At 43.3% G+C, this 20,796-nt stretch overlaps 1 protein-coding gene across 7 annotated transcripts in view; it reads right to left on the minus strand.

The window, feature by feature from the left end:
- Positions 1 to 20,796, minus strand: part of DBF4B (DBF4B-CDC7 kinase regulatory subunit) — a 42,542-nt gene that overhangs the window by 16,286 nt on the left and 5,460 nt on the right. For 2 of the 7 annotated variants that reach the window (XM_086357333.1, XM_086357329.1), the window contains exons 4-8: positions 19,170 to 20,426; positions 13,480 to 13,672; positions 13,043 to 13,105; positions 2,865 to 3,019; positions 681 to 866 (exon numbers count right to left, since the gene is read on the minus strand). In XM_086357333.1, the coding sequence (XP_086213459.1) occupies positions 681 to 866; positions 2,865 to 3,019; positions 13,043 to 13,076 (375 nt within the window). In that variant the 5' untranslated portion in view covers positions 13,077 to 13,105; positions 13,480 to 13,672; positions 19,170 to 20,426. Of the gene's footprint in view, positions 1 to 680; positions 867 to 2,864; positions 3,020 to 13,042; positions 13,106 to 13,479; positions 13,673 to 14,140; positions 14,184 to 19,169; positions 20,427 to 20,796 lie in introns of those variants that run through there. The other 5 variants (XM_086357342.1, XM_086357332.1, XM_086357334.1 and 2 more) reach the window with 4 other exon arrangements.

Raw genomic sequence — 20,796 nt, forward strand, 5'->3', positions numbered from 1 at the left:
GTGTTACAAAGGTCCCGAGACCTCTCTTCTTCTTCTTTGTTATTTTTTTAGACCTCTCTTTAAAAGCTCACACTCCCCAGCAGACAAGTATCAGTCAATCCTAACAAGCCCTCTCTCGTTTATTCCCCTACTGTTTCTTTTTCTTATTTTTTAAAAAAATGTTTATTTATTTTTGGCTGTGCTGGTGGTCTTCAGTGCTGCACGTGGACTTTTTCTAGTTGTGGTAAGCAGGGGCTACTCGAGCTGTGGTGTGTGGGCTTCTCTTGTTGCAGAGCGCAAGTTCAAGAGCAAACAGATTCAGTAGCTGAGGTGCACGGGCTTAGTTGCCCCATGGTATGTGGGATCTTCCTGGACCAGGGATCAACCCCATGGACCCTGCAGTGGCAGGTGGATTCTTAACCACTGAACCACCAGGAAAGTCCTCCCCTACTGTTTCTGAATCTCAGACTCTGAAGTCCCAGGAAAAGTGAATATTTATCACAGAAGGGAGGGCATAGGGACGGCACGTCACTGAGGTGTGTGGATCCAGAGCTGTGATAAGATAGTTTCAGCCCCTGAATTCAAATGAGAGATTAAAATAAACCAGATGAAACTAAAACCAGAAACTGTTGAAGTGGGCTCACAAAGGCCTACTTCCTTTGTTTACTAGACACACACTTCCCGCCCCACGAGGTTCTTACTGGGTCCATGGCTTTCTGTGCGGGCCTAGCACGGCTGCCTTTTGGGTTGGCCACGGGCGGTGTGTCCACTGTGACCTCGCTGGGGCTGGGGCAGCCTCTGTGACTTGTCCTGCTGCTCTCGGCCTTCGCCTCCCTGCGGCTGGACACGATGTAACTTACTTCTTTGCTCAGAAAACCCTCAATTACCTGAAACCAGATCACAGAGGTGGCTGAAACCCAAAAGGCAGAAGTAGAATCATCAATATTGACAGGTTGAGGAAGGAAATCAGGTCAGCTCACAGAAGCTCCAGAATTAATGTCCTTAAACAGATCAGATGCAATCCTGTGCTGGGCCCCTGAGAAGACATCATCCCAAAATATAATAAGGTTTATGTACAGGACACAGGTTCTTGACTCCAGAACTGTAGTCCTCCCAGCAGAGCCTTGTGGGCTCTGAATATCTGACTGGTGAGGGTTTGCCGAAAGAGAGAGAGCACACTGATGGGACTGGAGGATCAGGAGCTTGGCTAAGCCATGGTTTTGCTGTGAAGATACACTGGGCCATCCAGATGCTGCATCTGTCATCTTTACCACACTACCAAGAGGAGCCTGAAATAAAATTGGGTTCTGGATATTACTCAGCTGCGTAAGTGTCCGCTCATCTTACCTGCAAGCCCTTTATGACACTGAGAGGGTCTGACTCATCCTAAGAAACCCAAAACAGTGCTGGAAACACAATGACACAACTCATGTCTGGGGGAAGAAGAAAAGATGGAAATAAGCAGTAGTGAGCTGGCAAATGCTTAATGCCAGACTCTTGGGGGGAAAGGAGAAAAAAAAAGCCCTGCTTTGTAGCGTTTGCTGGTTTCTGTGGGGTAAAATACTACTGGGGCTGATTTCAAGGTAGCCATATGACATCCCTGAATGTGGGAGTGGAAAGAGATGCTAATAACTGGTTCTCATGAGCCAGGACCAGCCAGCCCCAGCACCCTGTGAAAGGAAGGATGGATGATCTCTCTGCGGTGTGATGGGAGAAACCTGGCACGTAGGTTTAAAAAAGAAGTTGCGGTCCCTCAAAAGCTAAACATGGATTATCACCCGACCCAGCAACTCCTCTCCGAGGTATGCGTCCAACAGAATTGAAAACAGGGACTCGAAGGGACACTTGTCGACCCACGTTCACAGCAGCATTATTCATAACAGCTAAAATGCCGAAACAAACCGAGTGTCCATTAACGTATGAATGGATAAGCAAAATGTGGTCTGTCCATACGGTGGAGCACTATTCAGTCATGAGAGAGAAAGGAAACTCTGATCTACTCTACAGCACGGGTGAGCCTTGAAAGCTTTATGTTAAAGTGTAACAAACCAGAAGCAAAAGGACCAACACCAGTGACCCCACTGATCCCACTTATTTAGAACGGGCAAATTCAGAAACATAACGTAGATGTGAGTGCTGGGGAGGTGGGGGAGGTGAAAGGGGAAGTTCTTGCTTAAAGGTTACAGGGCTTCTGTTTGGGGTGATCAAAGTTTGGGAAACAGAGAGTGATGGTTACACAACAGGGTGAATGTAATTAATGTCCATGAATTTAAAAATAATTAATTTCCAGGGACTTCTCTGGTAGTCCAGTGATTAAGAATCCACCTTCCAATGCAGGGCACATGGGTTCCATCTCTGGTTGGGGAACTAAGCCCATACGCTGCAGTTACTGAGCCTGTGTGCCACAATAAAGACCCATGGCAGCCAAATTTAAAAAAAACAAAATAAAACTTTTTTTAAATTAAGAAGAATGAACCTATAAACAATTACAAAGGCATATTTTATGTCATATAAATTTTATCACCATTTAAAAAAATCTTTAAAGTGATAGGTTGAAGGAGTATGTCTGTCTACCTTCTGTAATATGGCAAAAAGATAAATGATTTCAGGGCCACACATTTCTCCTATCCCAACAAGTCCACTCCTTAGCAGTGCCACTCTGCTGTTCCAGTTCTCCAGAATTCTAGAATGAACAGAAATTACTTTTCTAATTAGGAAAAAAAAATTACCTTTACTTTTAAAAAATGGTTTACATTTAAGCTGCTTTGGAAAATGCAGTGATACCCCTGACAATACCTGGAAGTCACAGGCAGAACCCCTCTCCAGATCCTGCCCTTGAATCCACGAAGGCACGTGGCACCACAGGGGAGAAGCAGGTTACCTACCCCACCCAGCTGCTGAATGGCCCCCGTCAAAAACTGGAGGTTCTTGCCGGCGGGCAGATCCAAGTAGAAGGATTTTCCAGAAAAGGGCTGCCTCCTGGCATCTGGTGAGCTCTTCTGGCATTTTCCCAGACAACTGGAAACTGCGAGCTGAGCTCCTAGAAGACAACAATAAAGGGGAAGACAGTGAAAAGCTTGAGGTAAGAGAGACCCCTAGGGGTCAAGGAGCCTTTGTGGCCGACAGCCCCTGTGTGGTGCCTGGCCAGGCCCTGGCCACCAAGGCGGACACGAGACTCCTGCTCCTGCCCTTGGGAAGCCCAGGTGCAGAGAAACCCAATCCGCATACATGGATGTTGGAATGTAAAATGGTGCAGCCACTTTAGACAACAGTGCCGCTGTTTCTTGAAAGGTCAAGGATAGAGTTAACATAAGACTCAGCAATCCGATTCCTAGGCATACTCCCAGGAGAAATGAAAACATACATCCAGATAAAGTTCACAGCAGCATTACTCACTGTAGCCCCAAAGTGGCAACAATTCAAATGTGAATAAAACAGTAAGCAAAATGCAGCACATTCATATGATGGAATACTATTTGGCAATAAAAACCAATGAACTATCAGGACTTCCCTGGTAGTCCAGTAATTAAGAGTCTGCCTGCCAATGCAAGGGACACCAGTTCAATCCCTGGTTGGGGAACTAAGATCCTACATGCCATAGGGATCCAGTGGCAGCCAAATTAATTAATTAAAAAAGTGAAAGTGAAAGTCACTCAGTTGTGTCCGACTCTGCAACCCCAGTTGTCCAGGCCAGAATACTGGAGTGGGTAGCCTATCCCTTCTCCAGTGGATCTTCCCAACCCAAGAATCGAACCAGGGTCTCCTGCATTGCAGGCAGATTCTTTACCAACTGAGCTATCAGGGAAGCCCTGATAGCTGCACTCAATATGCCAGTAAATTCAGAAAACTCAGCAGTGGCCACAGGACTGGAAAAGGTCAGTTTTCATCCCAAAGAAAGGCAATGCCAAAGAATGTTCAAACTATCGCACAATTGCACTCATCTCACACACTAACAAAGTAATGCTCAAAATTCTCCAAGCCAGGCTTCAACAGTATGTGAACTGAGAACTTCCAGATGTTCAAGCTGGATTTAGAAAAGGCAGAAGAATCAGAGATTAAATTGCCAACATCCATTGGATCATAGAAAAAGCAAGAGAATTCCAGAAAAACATCTACTTCTCCTTCACTGGCTGTGTGGATCACAACAAACTGTGGAAAATCCTTAAAGAGATGGGAATATCAGACCACTTGACCTGCCTCCTGAGAAATCTGTATGCAGGTCAAGAAGCAACAGTTAAGACCAGACATGGAACAATGGACTGGTTCCAAATTGGGAAAGGAGTAAGTCAAGACTGTATATTGTCACCCTGCTTATTTAATTTATATGCAGAGTACATCATGAGAAATGCTGGGCTGGATGAAGCACAAGCTGGAATCAAGATGGCAGGGAGAAATATCAATAACCTCAGGTATGCAGATGACACCACCCTTATGGCAGAAAACGAAGAAGAACTAGAGAGACTCTTGATGAGAGTGAAAGAGGAGAATAAAAAAGCTGGCTTAAAACTCAACATTCAAAAAACTAAGGTCATAGAATCTGGTCCTATCACTTCTCGGCAAATAGATGGGGAAACAATGGAAACAGTCAGACTTTATTTTCTTGGGCTCCAAAATCACTGCAGATGGTGACTGCAGCCATGAAATTAAATGCTTGCTCCTTGGAAGAAAAGCTATGACTAACCTGGACAGCATATTAAAAAGCAGAGACATTACTTTGCTGACAAGGATTTGTCTAGTCAAAGCTATGGTTTTTCCAGGGGTCATGTATGGATGTGAGAGTTGGACCATAAAGAAAGCTGAGTGCTGAAGAATTGATGCTTTTGAACTGGGGTGCTGGAGAAGACTCTTGAGAGTCCCTTGGACTGCAAGGAGATCAAACCAGTCAATCCTGAAAGAAATCAGTCCTGAATATTCATTGGAAGGACTTGTGCTGAAGTTGAAGCTCCAATATTTTGGCCACCTGATACGAAGAACTGACTCATTGGAAAAGACCCTGTTGCTGGGAAAGACTGAATGCAAGAGGAGAAGGGGACGACAGAGGATGAGATGGTTGGATGGCATCACCGACTTGATGGACATGAGTTTGAGCAAGCTCCAGGAGTGGGTGATGGACAGGGAAGCCTGGCGTGCTGCAGTCCAGCTGCTAAGTCGCTTCAGTCATGTCCGACTCTGTGCGACCCCATAGATGACAGCCCACCAGGCTCCCCGTCCCTGGGATTCTCTAGGCAAGAACACTGGAGTGGGTTGCCATTTCCTTCTCCAATGAAGTCAGAGGTGGACCCAAAGGAGAGAGTAAACAAACATATGAGCCTGACAAAACTAAGAGGACAGACACTAACCGCGCTGGCTTCTCGTGTTGTGGAGCATGGGCTCTAGGGCACGTGGACTTCAACAGTTGCGGCACATGGGCTCAATGGTTGCAGTTCCCGGGCTCCAGAGCACAGGCTCAATAGTTGTGCGGCACGGACTTAGTTGCTCTGAGGCGTGTGAGATCTTCCCAGATCAGGGATCGAACTTGTGTCTCCTGCATTGGCAGGTGGATTCTTTACCACTGAGCCACCAGGGAAGCCCCTGGACCTGATATTTTAAAAAGTTTTCTACAAAACTTTGATTCTATAAATTCCTGCAACTCTCCTATCTACCATCCAGTCAGGCTTTTAATTGGACCTCCTCAGTTAAACCCTGCTTGCCCTGATGAGATACTATTTTTCTTTTTCTGAGTTACAAATTACTTATTATCTGTCCTTGTAGTATTTTCAGCTTCATATTCTTGTTTACTCACTCCATTAGACCAAAAACTACTTGGGGAAGAGATTTTTTTTTTTTAATTTGGCTGCATTGGGTCTTAGTTTCGTCAGGTGGGATCTTTAGCTGTGGCATGTGGGATCTAGTTCCCTGACCACTGATTGAACCCAGGCCCCCTGCATTGGGAGCTTGGAGTATTAGCCACGGCACCACCAAGGAAGTCCCTGGGAAGAGATGTTTGACTTACATGTGATCAGATCAGATCAGATCAGTCACTCAGTCGTGTCCGACTCTTTGCAATCCCATGAATCGCAGCATGCCAGGCCTCCCTGTCCATCACCAACTCCCGGAGTTCACTCAGACTCACGTCCATCAAGTCAGTGATGCCATCCAGCCATCTCATCCTCTGTTGTCCCCTTCTCCTCCTGCCCCCAATTCCTCCCAGCATCAGAGTCTTTTCCAATGAGTCAACTCTTCGCATGAGGTGGCCAAAGTACTGGAGTTTCAGCTTTAGCATCATTCCTTCCAAAGAAATCCCAGGGCTGATCTCCTTCAGAATGGACTGGTTGGATCTCCTTGCAGTCCAAGGGACTCTCAAGAGTCTTCTCCAACACCACAGTTCAAAAGCATCAATTCTTTGGCGCTCAGCTTTCTTCACAGTCCAACTTTCACATCCATACATGACCACAGGAAAAACCATAGCCTTGACTAGACGAACCTTTGTTGGCAAAGTAATGTCTCTGCTTTTGATTATGCCATCTAGTTTGGTCATAACTTTCCTTCCAAGGAGTAAGCATCTTTTAATTTCATGGCTGCAGTCCCATCTGTACATTCCCATAATGCTTAAACTAGATCCTGCTTTCCCATCCTCAGCTAGCATCTGACCTTCAAGCATTCACCCTCTGGTCCTGTAAACCTCCCTTTTCCTGAAAGTCCTAGGTATTTAGAGACTGAAAACTGGAAAGTCAGCTTGGCATTTAACAGAAAAGGCCTTTGTTCTGAGTCCTGCTTCCATCTCTTACTAGCTGTGTAACCCTAAATCTTACTTAGGATGTAATCTTAAGTAAGTAATCTTACTTACAGTAATCTTACTTAGGATGTCTCAGTCTCTATTTCCTCACTTCTGAAATAGTGGTAATAATAAACACCCACTCTCATGGGCAGTCCATATGGGTTACGTAAAATATCATAAATGGTGTCAGGTAATGGTATTTTAAGAGTTATTCAAATACTTAATAAGCACTCAGGATGGAGACTAGACAGAAACATCTGATCCAGCCATACCAGGAATACCAGCTGGATGTCAGGCCAGGGCATTATTCTAACTGTAGCCATTCTGGGTCCCTCCCTAAGGCCATCTTCCCCAGAAGGTGAGCCATGTGGGGTCATAGCTCCCCAACCAGGGACTGAACCAGCAACCGCTGCACTGGGAGGTGAAGTCTAAACCCCTGAACTGCCAGGGAAGGTCCTCTTTTTCCTTTTATTGAGCAGTCTAACTGACATACAACATTATATTAGTTCCAGGGGATACAACATAATGATTCAATATTTGTATAGAAGGCTTTCTTAGAGTAAGCCCTTTTGACATTCACACAGGCCTACAACTTTCTCCACAGGACCTAATCCTAGGGAAATCTCTGAAGAAAGAAGGAATTAGATGAGATGACTGGCAGAGTCAGACACTGGCGTGAGCGTGAGGGCAGTGCTGTGCTGGGTGAACAGCAAGCCTGAAGTGGAAGAGTGCCAGGACTCGCAGGAGGTGAGACCGGAGGATGGCTTCTAACTGTGCTCAGTGGGCCCCTGCCGCCTGTAGCCAGTGCCGGCACCGACCAGAGACAGTAGGCTAACATAAGGCGGTGTGAGTGTGTGTGAGTATGAGTGTGTGAGTGTCAAGCAGTTAACAAAAGGTCAGGGTCAAGGGGAGTTGTGAAGTCAAGGAGGTCAGTGAGCTGGCTGGCACAAATGAGCTTCCCTCCCTCCTCACTATTCATTTGGTGAATCAGGAAATTACAACTTAAGGAAAACAGCAGCTCTTGCAAATGAGCAGTACAAAGCAACACGTGTATTAGAGGCGGGTGGTGACTGAGCCCACACTGGAACCAGGGGCTTCCCACCTTAGGGTGGTTTTCCTCTTCTAACCAAACCCCAATCCCTGAACTCAAAGGAGGAGCATAACACAGAACCTAAGCTTTTGCATCTTCCTTCCAGGTGCACATTATCAGTTAGAGTGGCTAGCAATCTCAAGGGAACATTAGCTTCTAAGAAAATACAAGGCAACCAAAGAAGGCAAGTACTATAAAAGAAGCTTTCTCTGGCATAGGTGCCCTTCTGTCATAAGTAATGGACCAGACAGAAAGAAGAATTTTAAAGCATAATAAATATCTCAAGAAGGCAAGGAGCTTACTAGAAACATAAAAGAACAACAGCAGGTAAATAAAATAATTAATTGAAGATAAGGGATATAAAAAAATACAATAGTTAAAAAACACTTCAAATAGTAAAAAAAAAAAAAAAATCATTTAAAAATGAGCAACAGATAGACATTTCTCCAAAGGTATACAAATGACCAACAAGCACATGAAAAGATACACAAGGTCATTAGCCTTGTTGCTGCTGCTAAGTCAACTCAGTCATGTCCGACTCTGTGTGATCCCATAGACGGCAGCCCACCAGGATCCCCCGTCCCTGGGATTCTCCAGGCAAGAACACTGGAGTGGGTTGCCATTTCCTTCACCAAAGCATGAAAGTGAAGTCGTACAGTCGTGTCCGACTCTTAGCGACCCCATGGACTACAGCCTACCAGGCTCCTCCGTCCATGGGATTTTCCAGGCAAGAGTACTGGAGTGGGGTGCCGTTGCCTTCTCCGATTAGCCTTGTTGCTGCTGCTGCTGCTGCTGCTGCTAAGTCACTTCAGTCATGTCCGACTCTGTGCGACCCCAGAGACAGCAGCCCACCAGGCTCCCCCATCCCTGGGATTCTCCAGGCTACAACACTGGAGTGGGTTGCCATTTCCTTCTCCAATGCATGAAAGTGAAAAGTGAAAGTGAAGTCGCTCAGTCGTGTCCAACTCCTAGCGACCCCATGGACTGCAGCCTACCAGGCTCCTCCGTCCATGGGATTTTCCAGGCAAGAGTACTGGAGTGGGGTGCCATTGCCTCCTCCGGATTAGCCTTGTTAGGAAGATGTAAATTGAAAACACAAAGAGATACCACTTCAAACCCACTGTCTGTGTGTTGAGTTCCTCAGTCGTGTCCATCTCTTTGCGACCCCATGGACTTTAGCCTGCCAGGTTTCTCTGTCCATGGGGATTCTCCAGGCAAGAATACTGGAGTGGGTTGCCACGCCCTCCTCCAGGGGATCTTCCCAACCCAGGGATCACACCCAGGTCTCCTGCATTGCAGGCAGATTCTTTACCGTCTGAGCCACGAGGGAAGCCCAATAAGAGAATTGCTTAGCAGGCCCCAGGGAGATATGAACTCCTGACACCTGGTTTATAAGACCAGCGCTCTAAACCCTGAGCTATAGGGTCTCATGCCAAACGCACTAGGATGGCTTTAACAAAAAAGACAGGTAATAACAAGTGTTGGTGAGGACCTGCAGAACTGGAATCCTCATACTTTGTTGGTGGGAATGTAAATGGTGTAGCCAACAGGGAAAGTCTGCCAGTTCCTCACAAAGTTAAACAGAGACTTACCATCAGTTCAGTTCAGTTGATCAGTTGTGTCCGACTCTCCTCAACCCCATGAATCACAGCACGCCAGGCCTCCCTGTCCATCACCAACTCCCAGAGTTCATTCAAACTCATGTCCATCGAGTCGGTGATGCCATCCAGCCATCTCATCCTCTGTCGTCCCCTTCTCCTCCTGCCCCAAATCCCTCCCAGCATCAGGGTCTTTTCCAATGAGTCAACTCTTTGCATGAGGTGGCCAAAGTATTGGAGTTTCAGCTTTAGCATCAATCCTTCCAATGAACACCCAGGACTGCTCTCCTTCAGAATGGACTGGTTGGATCTCCTTGCAGTCCAAGGGACTCTCGAGTCTTCTCCAACACCACAGTTCAAAAGCATCAATTCTTCGGCGCTCAGCTTTCTTCACAGTCCAACTTTCACATCCATACATGACCACTGGAAAAACCATAGCCTTGACTAGATGGACCTTTGTTGGCAAAGTAATATCTCTGCTTTTTAATATGCTATCTAGGTTGGTCATAACTTTCCTTCCAAGGAGAAAGCGTCTTTTAATTTCATGGCTGCAATCACCATCAGCAGTGATTTTGGAGCCCCCAAAAATAAAGTCTGACGCTGTTTCCACTGTTTCCCCATCCAACTTACCATAGGACCCAGCAATTATACTTCTAGGTATACATTCAAAGAAAAAAATGATAACCTGGAAACAAATGTTTATAACAGTATTATACATAATAGCCAGGAAACAGAAAACTCTTATGTCCATCAACTAATGAATGGATAAAATGTGGTAATCCACACAAAGGAAATAAAGAACATGAGCCTCCAGATTGAAAGTTTCCACCAAGTGCTAGCTCCATGAATGAAAAAAGTCCCATGGCACACTATTCATGAAATTTCAGGATGCTGAAGAGAAAGAGAGGATTTTGGCTTCATTTCAGGTAATATTGGAGAGGTTACCTAAAAGCCCTCCTTAACGCAAATGTCTAAAAATACCAGCTGAAATAGAAATACCAATCCTATCTAACTGCTAAGTCCACAAAATCAGTAAGAAGACAACAAAAGTGCCCCACATGATGAGAAAGTTGAAAACCACAGTGGTGAAAGCCAATGCTGACTGCCCTGAGGGAGGGAGTCTATGGACTTAAAAGCAAAGAGCTTGAGACTAAAGAGCCACATGAGCCGTGGAGATGAGGTCTTGTGCAAGCCTCAAGTGGGGAGCGAGGATTGGGAACTCCTGCATGAATCTAGGAGAAAAGGGAAGCCAGAAAATAATCCATCCACTAGAAAAGATAAAAAAGGAATACTGCCTGTCTTAGCCTGGGCTCCACATGAAAGGCAAATCTTCACTGAGAATCCAAAGTACAAGCCTCTCAAGAGACTGGAGTTCAAATTCATTCTAGTCGTGTGGATTAAGAACTCACTACCCCTATCACCCAACAGAGATTAACATTAAAAAGTAATCCCAGCTAGGGTTTCCCTGGTGGCTCAGTGGTAAAGAATCCACCTGCCAATGCGGGAGACAGGGGTTCGACCCCTGATCCAGGAAGATCCCACATGCCTTGGAGCAGCTGAGCCTGAGACACAATTATTGAGCCTGTGCTCTAGAGGCCGCCTGCCCTAGAGACCGTGCTCTGCAACAGGAGAGGCCATTGCAATGAGAAGCCAGTGCATGGCAACTAGAGTGACCCTCCTGGACGAAAGTAGAAAAAGCCTGAGTAGAAAAGAAGACCCAGTGCAGTCAAAAATAAATAAATAAGAATTTAAAAAAAAACAGAGTAATATGCACAATCATTTGCAGATGAATGGTTGATGTTCAGTTGCTAAGTCGTGTCTGACTCTGCAGCCCCATGAACTGCAGCATGCCCGGCTCCTCTGTCCTCCACTATCTCATGGAGTTTACTCAAATTTATGTCCATTGAGTCAGTGATGCTATCTAACTGTCTCATCCTCTGCTACCCCCTTTTCCTTTTGCCTTCAATCTTTCCCAGCATCAGGGTCTTTTCCAATGAGTCAGCTCTTTGCATCAAGTAGCCAAAATATTGGAGCTTCAGCTTCAGTATCAGTCCTTCCAATGAATATTCAGGGTTAATTTCCTTTAGGATTGCCTGGTTTGATCTCCTTGCAGTCCAAGAGATTATCAAGAGTCTTCTCCAGCACCACAGTTTGAAGGCATCAATTCTTTGGTGTTCAGCCTTTTTCACAGTCCAACGCACAAATCTTTATATGACTACTGGAAAAACCATAGCTTTGACTATGTAGACCTTTGTCAGCAAAGTAATGTCTCTGTTTTTTAATATGCTGTCTAGGTTTGTCATAGCTTTTCTTCCCAGGAGCAAGCATCTTTTAATTTCATGGCTGTAGTCACTGTCCATAGTGATTTTGGAGCCTAAGAAAATAAAATTTGTCATTGTTTCCACTTTTTCTCCTTCTATTTGGCATGAAGTAAGGGACCAGATGCCATGATCTTAGTATTTTGAATGCTGAGTTGTAAGCCATCTTTTTCACTTTCCTCTTTCACCATCATCAAGAGATTCTTTAGTTCCTCTTCATTTTCTGCCATTAGAGTGTAGGCATTTGCATATCTGAGGTTGATATTTCTCCTGGCAATCTTGATTCCAGCTTGTGATTCATCCAGTCTGGCATTTTGCACGATGTTCTCTGTATATACAGCCTTGTCATATTCCTTTCCCAATTTGGAACCAGTCAGTTGTTCCATGTCTGGTTCTAACTGCTGCTTCTTTACCCGCATGTTTTCAATTCTTGTATCTTTATTTTTATGAAAACTAAAACCCTCTAAAATTAACACAGTTATGTTATTGTGAATTTTAAGAACAAATACAAAGAGAATAATCTAAAATCTTCTACAGGGAAAAGCAGGTTATACATTAAGGAACAAGAATCAGATTGACATCAATTCTCAACAGCATCAATTTTTTAGCAAGAAGAGACCACTGTCACTTTTCAATGTGTTGAAGGGAAAAAAACTGACTCAAAAACTTTAATATAAGGGTGAAATAAAGATGTTCTTAGGCATACAAGCCTCAAAAAGTTTATCACATAAAGCCCCCTTTTGAAAATATGCTCAGACGAAGTTCATCAGCCAAAAGAGAACTAGAGCTAGAAGAAAGCAACACCATATGGGAAGAGAGAGTAAATAATTTAGTGAAATGTATCACCGTTTAAAAGGCAACAACGAAATGGCGTATCTGTAAAAATCCAGAACTCAAACTAGATGATACTAAGAGGGCAAAGGGGAGCACTGAGGGAAGTGACTAGTGCTAAAATACTTATCTAATTGGGTGGGGCTCTTTAAGTTTATCAATAAATTTAAGAATTTTATGGTAAAAGTAACCATGAATATAGGTTTAATAAGTTACTCCATCCTGACTCTCCATCTGCTCATAATATCAGAGAGAAAACTCTTGTTTGACCTTTATCATGAATTCCTTAATGATCCATGACATCCCTCAACACAAACAACCCCCTCCCAACACACACACACACACACACACACAGAGTAACTAGAAAACCCCAAGAGATAACATTTCTCGGCCTTTTCTTCCCAAGAGACTCTGGGGCAGGAGTACCAACTGTGACCTCGAAACCCTCATTAACTGCCCTGTTACCTACCTGGGTCCGGAGCCCGTAGCTTACTCTCATCCATTGAATTCTCCAGTTGAAGGCGATCGTTGCCTGAAAAAAGCCAAAACATCAGGTGAACCACCTCCACTAATCTTCGACCCTCCATCATCCCCTCCTCCAACCTCCCAAGTCCTGCACAATTTCCATCGAGGCTCCCGGGAACTCCAAGACTCAACTCCACCCCAACCCACATCCCCTCTCCCGCGCCTCCTTCCAGACTCTTGTTCCCCCACTCCCTCTGCCCCTTTAGACCTCTGTCTCCTCAATTCCTATGACCCCTCCCCGGTCCCTCTACCCTCCCAGCTCCCGTAACCTATCTGCTTCCCAATTCCTATGCCCACTTCCCAACCCCGAAACCCTCTTTAACGCCTTTGACTCTTTCCACCTTCCTTCTTATCCCTCCTTCCCCTTTTCGGCATCCGTACCCTTTCCCGGATCCCTCCTCCAATTCTCTGCTCTTTCCCGGTCTCCGTACTCCTTCAAGGCCGCCGTATCCCAATCGTGGGCTCCATGGGCTCTTTCAAGCTCCCGTGCACCGACTGCTCCTCCGCAACTACGGCGTATTCTCCAGGCGCCCTCGGCCGCGGGTTCGGTTTAAATTTCCTGTTGGCCCCGCCCCTAAAATTACGTAAGAGCTGTGAGACTGCCATACGGAGGCCCTCGGAGGACAATATTAGCTAGGCCGCCCTCTCTTTTCCCCTTTATTTTTCACTCTGCTCTTTCTGTCTCTTCATCTGTCCACTTTTCATAGGCTTGAGATCTTTTGAGGTTTAATAGCCAGAGAGCTGGGGACTAGCAGTAGCGTTTTAGTGATTCTTCACATTGAGCTAGTTTGAAATTCCTAGGGGTTCAATAATAAATAACAAACCTAACGCTTATAGATAGAGCGTTTACAGTTTACATAAAGATTTCACATACATAGAATTTCATCTTCACATCTTTGTCTCCCTTCATTTTCTACTTATCCACCCACCCAAAAAAAAAAAAAACAACTCAAAAGTGGTGTCTCCATTCCTCACTTCCATGTTTTCTTCCATTCACCTGATTAGAGCTTGATTCTCACCTCTCCATCAAAACCGTACTTACCCAGCCAACTGTGACTTCCATTTTCCCCTAGCTGACTTTTAGAACATTGAAACAGACTACTTCCTCCTTCTTGAAACACTTTCTTCCTTTTGCTTCCATTTCTACCCATTTTCACCTTATCTCAATGGGCTCCTTCTCCATCTCTTTTGCTGGATCCATTGCCAGTTCCACTTATAAATGTTGGTGTGCACCAAGGCTTTAGCTTTTAGCCCTCTTCTCTTCCCTATTAACACTTTCTCCCAAGGAGATCTCTTCCAACTCCATAACTTTAAAATTCAGCTCTGTGTTAACGCCTGAGTTCTGACTTCCCCCCAGATCTCCAGACATATGGTCAAGTATCTACTGGACATTTCCATTTAGGTGAAGACTCAGGCTTAACAAGTTCAACATTTGTTCCACTGCCCCTTGCCAAAAAAAACCCTCCTCACCTATCCTTATCCTATCTCATTATCCACTCAGTTCAAACCTATGTTATATTTTTAAAAAATTAAAAAATAAAAACTTTAAGTTATCTTTCAGAACTTTCCCTTATCCCCACCCTGCTCCCAAAACAAATTCTACCAATTCCAAAGTACTTCTTGAATCAGACCCAGCCACCAATTTCTTGCCCAAAGTACTGCAGTTAATTCCTAACATATTTCTACACTTAAATAGCTTTCTGCCTCTTCCCAATATAATCCGTTTTCCATGAGCAACCAGCATTATTCATTAAACCCATGGAAGAAGTGTATATACCACAAACACCTTGTATCCCTTCCAGTGGGGCCTCTCCCTGCAGATTTGAGTTCCTGGGGAACACAAACTTGGCCATGTGACTTGCTTTGGCTGATGGAAAAAAAAGAAAAGAAGTGACACATCACTTCCAAGAATAAGTTTAAAAGCCAGGCTGGTTTATCAAGTTCTCTTTTCCCTTATCTAGCAATGTCCAGCCAGAGGGTACCCTGTCAACATGGGTTCCTTGGTGAAGACTTGCAACAGAAGCATGGGCAAGCCATAACTGACATGTAACATGAGTGACAGTCGCTCAGTCATGTCCGACTCTTTGTGACCCCATGAACTGTAGCCTGTCAGGCTCCTCTGTCCATGGAATTCTCCAGGTGAAAATACTGGAGTGGGTTGCCATTTCCTTCTCCAGGTAGCATGAGCAAGAAATAAACCTTTGTTGTTGTAAGCTACTGAGATTTGGGCATCATTTATTACCTGGGGCTTCCCAGGTGGTTCAGTGGTAAAGAATCTGCCTGCCAATGCAGTAGACATGCAGGGTTTGATCCCTGGGTTGGGAAGATCCCCGGCAGGAGATGGCAATATACTCCTGTTATTTCTTGCCTGAGAAATCCCACGGAGGTGCCTGGCAGGCTACAGTTCATGGGGTCACAAAGAGTCAGACACAACTTAGTGACTAAACAACAACAACCAGAATCTGGCTCAAGTTTCTCAAAGTGTGGTTCAGCCCTTTCAGAAGGTTCCATGAGGTCAAAACTGTTTTTACAATAATACTAACATCATTATTCACTTTTGCTCTCATTGTGTCATGAATATTCAGTAGAGTATGCAAAAGCAAAAATGAGAATCTAGCATTTTTTCATTATATCAGATATTTAAAAGATTTGCAGAAATGTAAAATAATGCCACTCTTTTAATTCCATTAAAAATGCATCATTAGGACTTCCCTGGTGGTGCAGTGGATAAGAATCTGCCAGCCAAGGCAGAGGACATGAGTTTGATCCCTGATCCAGGAAGATCCCACATGCCTCAGAGCAACTAAGTCCTTGCACCACAACTACTGAGCCTGGGCGCCGCAACTGCTGAAACCATGTGCCTAAAGCCTGGGCTCCACGAGAGGAGCCACCTCAGTGAGAAGTCCGTGCACTGTAACTAGAGAGTAGCCGCCGCTCTCCACGACTAGAGAAGGCTAACATGCAACAACAAAGATCCAGCACAGCCAAAAATAAATTTAAAAATATCGTAGTGTGTACCTGTCAAAAAATTGTTTTAAGTGCTTAAGAAAATGTATCATTTATCTTAACACACAGTGGGCTTATTTTTAAATGAATAAATGCATTTTAAACTTGTTTTAATTCCTAATATGGTAAATATCAAGTATGATTTTATAAGTATATACTCAAATACATAAAATATATTTATTAGTACAAATTTAAAGATACCCATGTGGTGGTAGTTGGTCTCGAAGATGGCCTGCAATGACTATCCTTGACTCCTGATAGTCATTGTTTAGTTGCTAAATTTTGTCTGATTCTTTTGCAACCCCATGGAATGTAGCCCACCAGGCTCCTCTGTCCATGGATCTCCCAAGCAAGAATACTTGAGTGGGTTGCCATGTCCTTCTCCAGGGGATCTTCCTGACCCAGGGATCCAACTCAAGTCTCCTGCATTGGCAGGTGGATTCTTGACCACTGAACCACCAGGGAAGCCCCCCTGATAGTCATACTCACATCCAGTAAGGCTATATACCAATAGAGTATTTTTAAAAATATTTGTTTATTTATGTTCGGCTGTGCTAGGTCTTCATTATTGCACAGGCTTTCTCAAGTTTCGGTGAGTAGAGGCTACTCACTAGTTCCGGAGTGCAGGCTTCTCACTGCGGAGGCTTGTTTATTGTGAAGCACGAGCTCTAGAGCACAGGCTCAATGGTTGTGGCAGTCAGGCCCAGTTGCCCCATGGCAAGTGAAATCTTTCCAGACCAGGGATCGAGCCCATCCACCCTGCACTGGCACATGGATTCTTAACCACTGGGCCACTGGGGAGCCCCTGTACCAATAGAGTATTGAGGAAATGACAATGTGTGACTCTGGAGGCTAGGTCATAAAAGACATCTCAATATCTTCATTGCTCTTTCTTAGATGCCTGCTGTGAGGAAAGCCAGCTGCCATAACATGAGGGCACTCAAGCAAGTACGCCTGTGGAGAGGCTCCTTGGAGAGGAACTGAGGCTTCCTGCCAACAGCTGGTCCTGACTTTCCCATCTGTGACTGAGCCATCTGGCAAGTAGATCCTTCAGTATCAGCTTAGCTTTCAGATGACTGCAACCTCACAAGAGACCCCAAGTCAGAAAAATTCCAGCCAAGCTGCTCCTAAGTTGCAGGCCCACAGAAACTGAGAAAATAAATGATTAATGTTGTTTTAAGTCCCTAAGTTTTGAGGTGATTTGTTACACAGCAATAGATTAACAAATATACACATAAACAAAAAAGCTGTTTGGGATTCTCCATTTTAAACAATGTAAAAGGGAGGGAATTCCCTGGCCATCCGGTATTTAGAATTCCGGCCTTCCACTGCCCAGGGCCTGGGTTCAGATCTCAAAAGCTGTGCGGCCAAAAATCAAAAATGAAAAGGGCCTAAAACCAGAACTTACCTTATCCTCACTGACAAAATCAGATCAAATTCCTCTTTTCAAAAACTCCCAGTAGCCAGCGGCTTTCCCAGTTTGCTCCTCAGACCAAACTTCTCTGAGTCTTGAACAAACCTGGCTCGTTCCTGCCTTAGGACCTTCGCACTAATGGTTCCATTTCCCAGATCGTCTCTTTCTTCTTAGGCACCAGATCAAATCTCATTTTTTTTCAGATAGGGCTTCTGGACTGCTCAACCTAATGGTAGTTTACTTGTTTGTGGTCTATATTTCCCCTCTAGAAGGTTAAGTTTATAGAACAAGGACCTTTTCTGTTTTACTCACTGCTATATCCCCGAAGTAAGAATGTAGTAGATTCTTTTTTTTTTTTAACTTATTTATCTGGCTGTGCCAGGTTTTAATTATAGCACACAAGATCTTCAGGGTCTTTATCTGTGGCATGTGGGAGCTAGTTCCCTGACCAGGGATCAAACTCTGGCCTGCTGCATTGGGAGCATGGGGTCTTAGCAGCAGATGAACAGAGAAGTCCCAAGAATGTAGTACATTCTTAATGAATGTTGTTAAATGAGTGAAAAAAAATTAATCTCTCTGATCTTCATTTTTTTTTAATTTGTAAAGTGAAGATAATATTACTACCAGGCAGTGAGGTTTTAAAGATTAAAGATGTGTTTAGCAAAGTCTGTGAACAGGAAAAGGTAGCTTTTACTATGTGTGTTAGTCACTCAGTTGTGTCCAATTCTTTGTGACCCCATGGACTGTAGCCTGCCAGGCTCCTCTGTCCATGGAATTCTCCAGGCAAGAATACTGGAGTGGGTTGCCATTCCCTTCTCCAGAGGATGTTCCCCCACCCAGGGATTGAACCTGGGTCTCCTGAATTGCAAGCAGACTCTTTCCCATCAGAGCCACCAGGAAAGAATATTTATTACTTGGCAGAAAATATTTTGAGATAATAATTCAAATTGTTCTTTCTGGTTGTTTTTGATTCCTGAGGGGAAGTGCTTAGAAAAAAAGTCAGCTCATACCATAGAGCAAGGATTGATTTTTCAATATCTAAAAAACTTGTACAGATAGATTCAGAAAAGATCAACTACCCAATTGAAAAATGGGTATGGGAACAGTCACAGTAAAGGAAATACAAAGAGCATTCAAATATGCTCAACATCATTTAAAATAAGATAAATGCAAATGACATCTATATTGAAATACCATTTTTCACTTAACAGACTGGCAAAGATCAGTTTTTCGAGACTGCCAAATTGCCTTACGTAGGGTTTATACCAGACTCCTGTGTAAGGCAATTTGGCAAGCTCTAGGAAAATTATAAACGCACGTATCTTTCCACCCAACAGTCCTGTGTCTAGGAGTTCTTCTACAGATAAACTCATACATATTTGATATGACTTCTGTAATAAAGGTATTTACTGAAGCATTACCATATTTAGCAGCTACACGGTGTTTATTAGACAAATATCTATAAAATAATGACACAAAAAAGGGATGCACATATATCTATTTATTTAATGCTACAAATACATATGAAATGCATACTATAACGTTCAAAGTGCTTTAAAAATAGTAATTAATCTTCATAACAATCCTCTGAGGTAGGTAGTAACTAAACCCATTTCATATTGAGGTTAAAAATTGGCTTGAGGTCACATACCTAAAAGGTGTTAGTACTGGAATTTGAACCCCAGCAGCCTGACATCAGAATCCATGCTCTTAATGTTGTTCTCTGCTGCTTCTCAATGTAGGGTAAACGGAAATCTGATACAGTGATATTAAAATCTGACAGAATAGATTTTGAGAGATAAAGGATTATTAGGAATACAGATGTCATTTCTGATGATAAACAGTTTACCAGGGACTAAATAACCTAGTCCTTATATGACTCTAACAACATCAAAATAAGCCAGAAAGGGAAGGGAAAACTATAAAATCTGCAGTATACAAGGAAATTTTAAGATACTTTTCTCCTAAAAATAGATGATAGACGAAACAAAAATAAAACAAGACTAGTAACATATAAAAGATTCAATGAGGAGAATTCCCTGGTGGTCCAGTGGTAAAGACTTCATCTTCCAATGCAGGGTTTGATCCCTGGATGAGGAACTAAGATCCCATGCGCTGTCCAGGAGGACCCAACAAATAAATAAATAAATAAAAGATTCAGTGATATAACTAATACATTTTAATATATAAATATTAGAAAATACTCTCAAGTACATGGAATGCTAAAAAACTGACTTGAACTATGCCACTAAGTATCAACCAATGCCAAAACACCAATATCATACAGAATACATCCTATGACCACAAAACGAAGTTAGAAACCAATAACAAAAAGTTAAGTTTCTTTTAAAGAGTAAAACAAAACACATTACTCTGGAATTTTAAAAACCACATTTCTAAATAATTCATGATAAAACAATGGAAATTACAGTATATTTAGAACCTCACCAACGAAAAACTATAGATCAAAAGCTGTTAAATACCTTTTTAAAAGCTGTAAAATTCAGCTAAAGTAACTAGAGAGAACGTATGACCTTACATGTAGATGCTATATTAGAAAATAAGACAGACTGAAAATGAATTAGCTAAGTGTTCACCTTGAGAGGTCAGAAAATGAAAAGTACACCCAAAGATTATAGAGAGTCAGAAATGATAAAAGAAATTCATGAAATTAAGAACAATTAATAAGGTCAATGACAAAGTTAAGAAAAAAGGAAAGAAAAAGTAGATTCCTACAAATGAGCATGACAAAGAAAAATAATCTAATAGAAAAACCCACAAGGGATATAAACAGGCAATTCAAAGATGAGGTAGTTTCGGACTTCCCTGGTAGTCCAGTGGTTAAGACTGAGCTCCCAACACAGGGGCCACAGGTTTGATCCATGGTCACTAAGATCCCGAATGCGACCTGGTGCAGCCAACAAACAAACAGATAAACAAAAGAAACACTTAAAAAAAATGAGGAAATTTTAATGGCTGATAAATACATAAAAAGTGCTCGGACTCAATTGTAATTGAATGCAAATTAAGCCCAAGCTAGTAATGCAAATTAAACAATTAGAAGCTCTTTCACACACTTTTCACTGGCAAAAATTAAAGTATATTAAAAGCAAGTTTTAGTAAAAACAGGAAGGCAAGGGAATGTAAACTGGAACAAGCACTTAGGAGAACAATATGGTGATAGCCAGCAAGGCTCATGCCCTTCAACCCAGCAATTCTGTTTCTTGATATATCCTGGTCTCTGAAGAGAGGTGCGCACCCCTCAGACACAAGATATT

Source organism: Bos grunniens, chromosome 19 (genome assembly GCF_055505025.1).
Source record: "Bos grunniens cultivar Pamir isolate PY7600 chromosome 19, Bosgru_T2T1.0, whole genome shotgun sequence".
NCBI classification, from domain to species: Eukaryota; Metazoa; Chordata; class Mammalia; order Artiodactyla; family Bovidae; genus Bos; species Bos grunniens.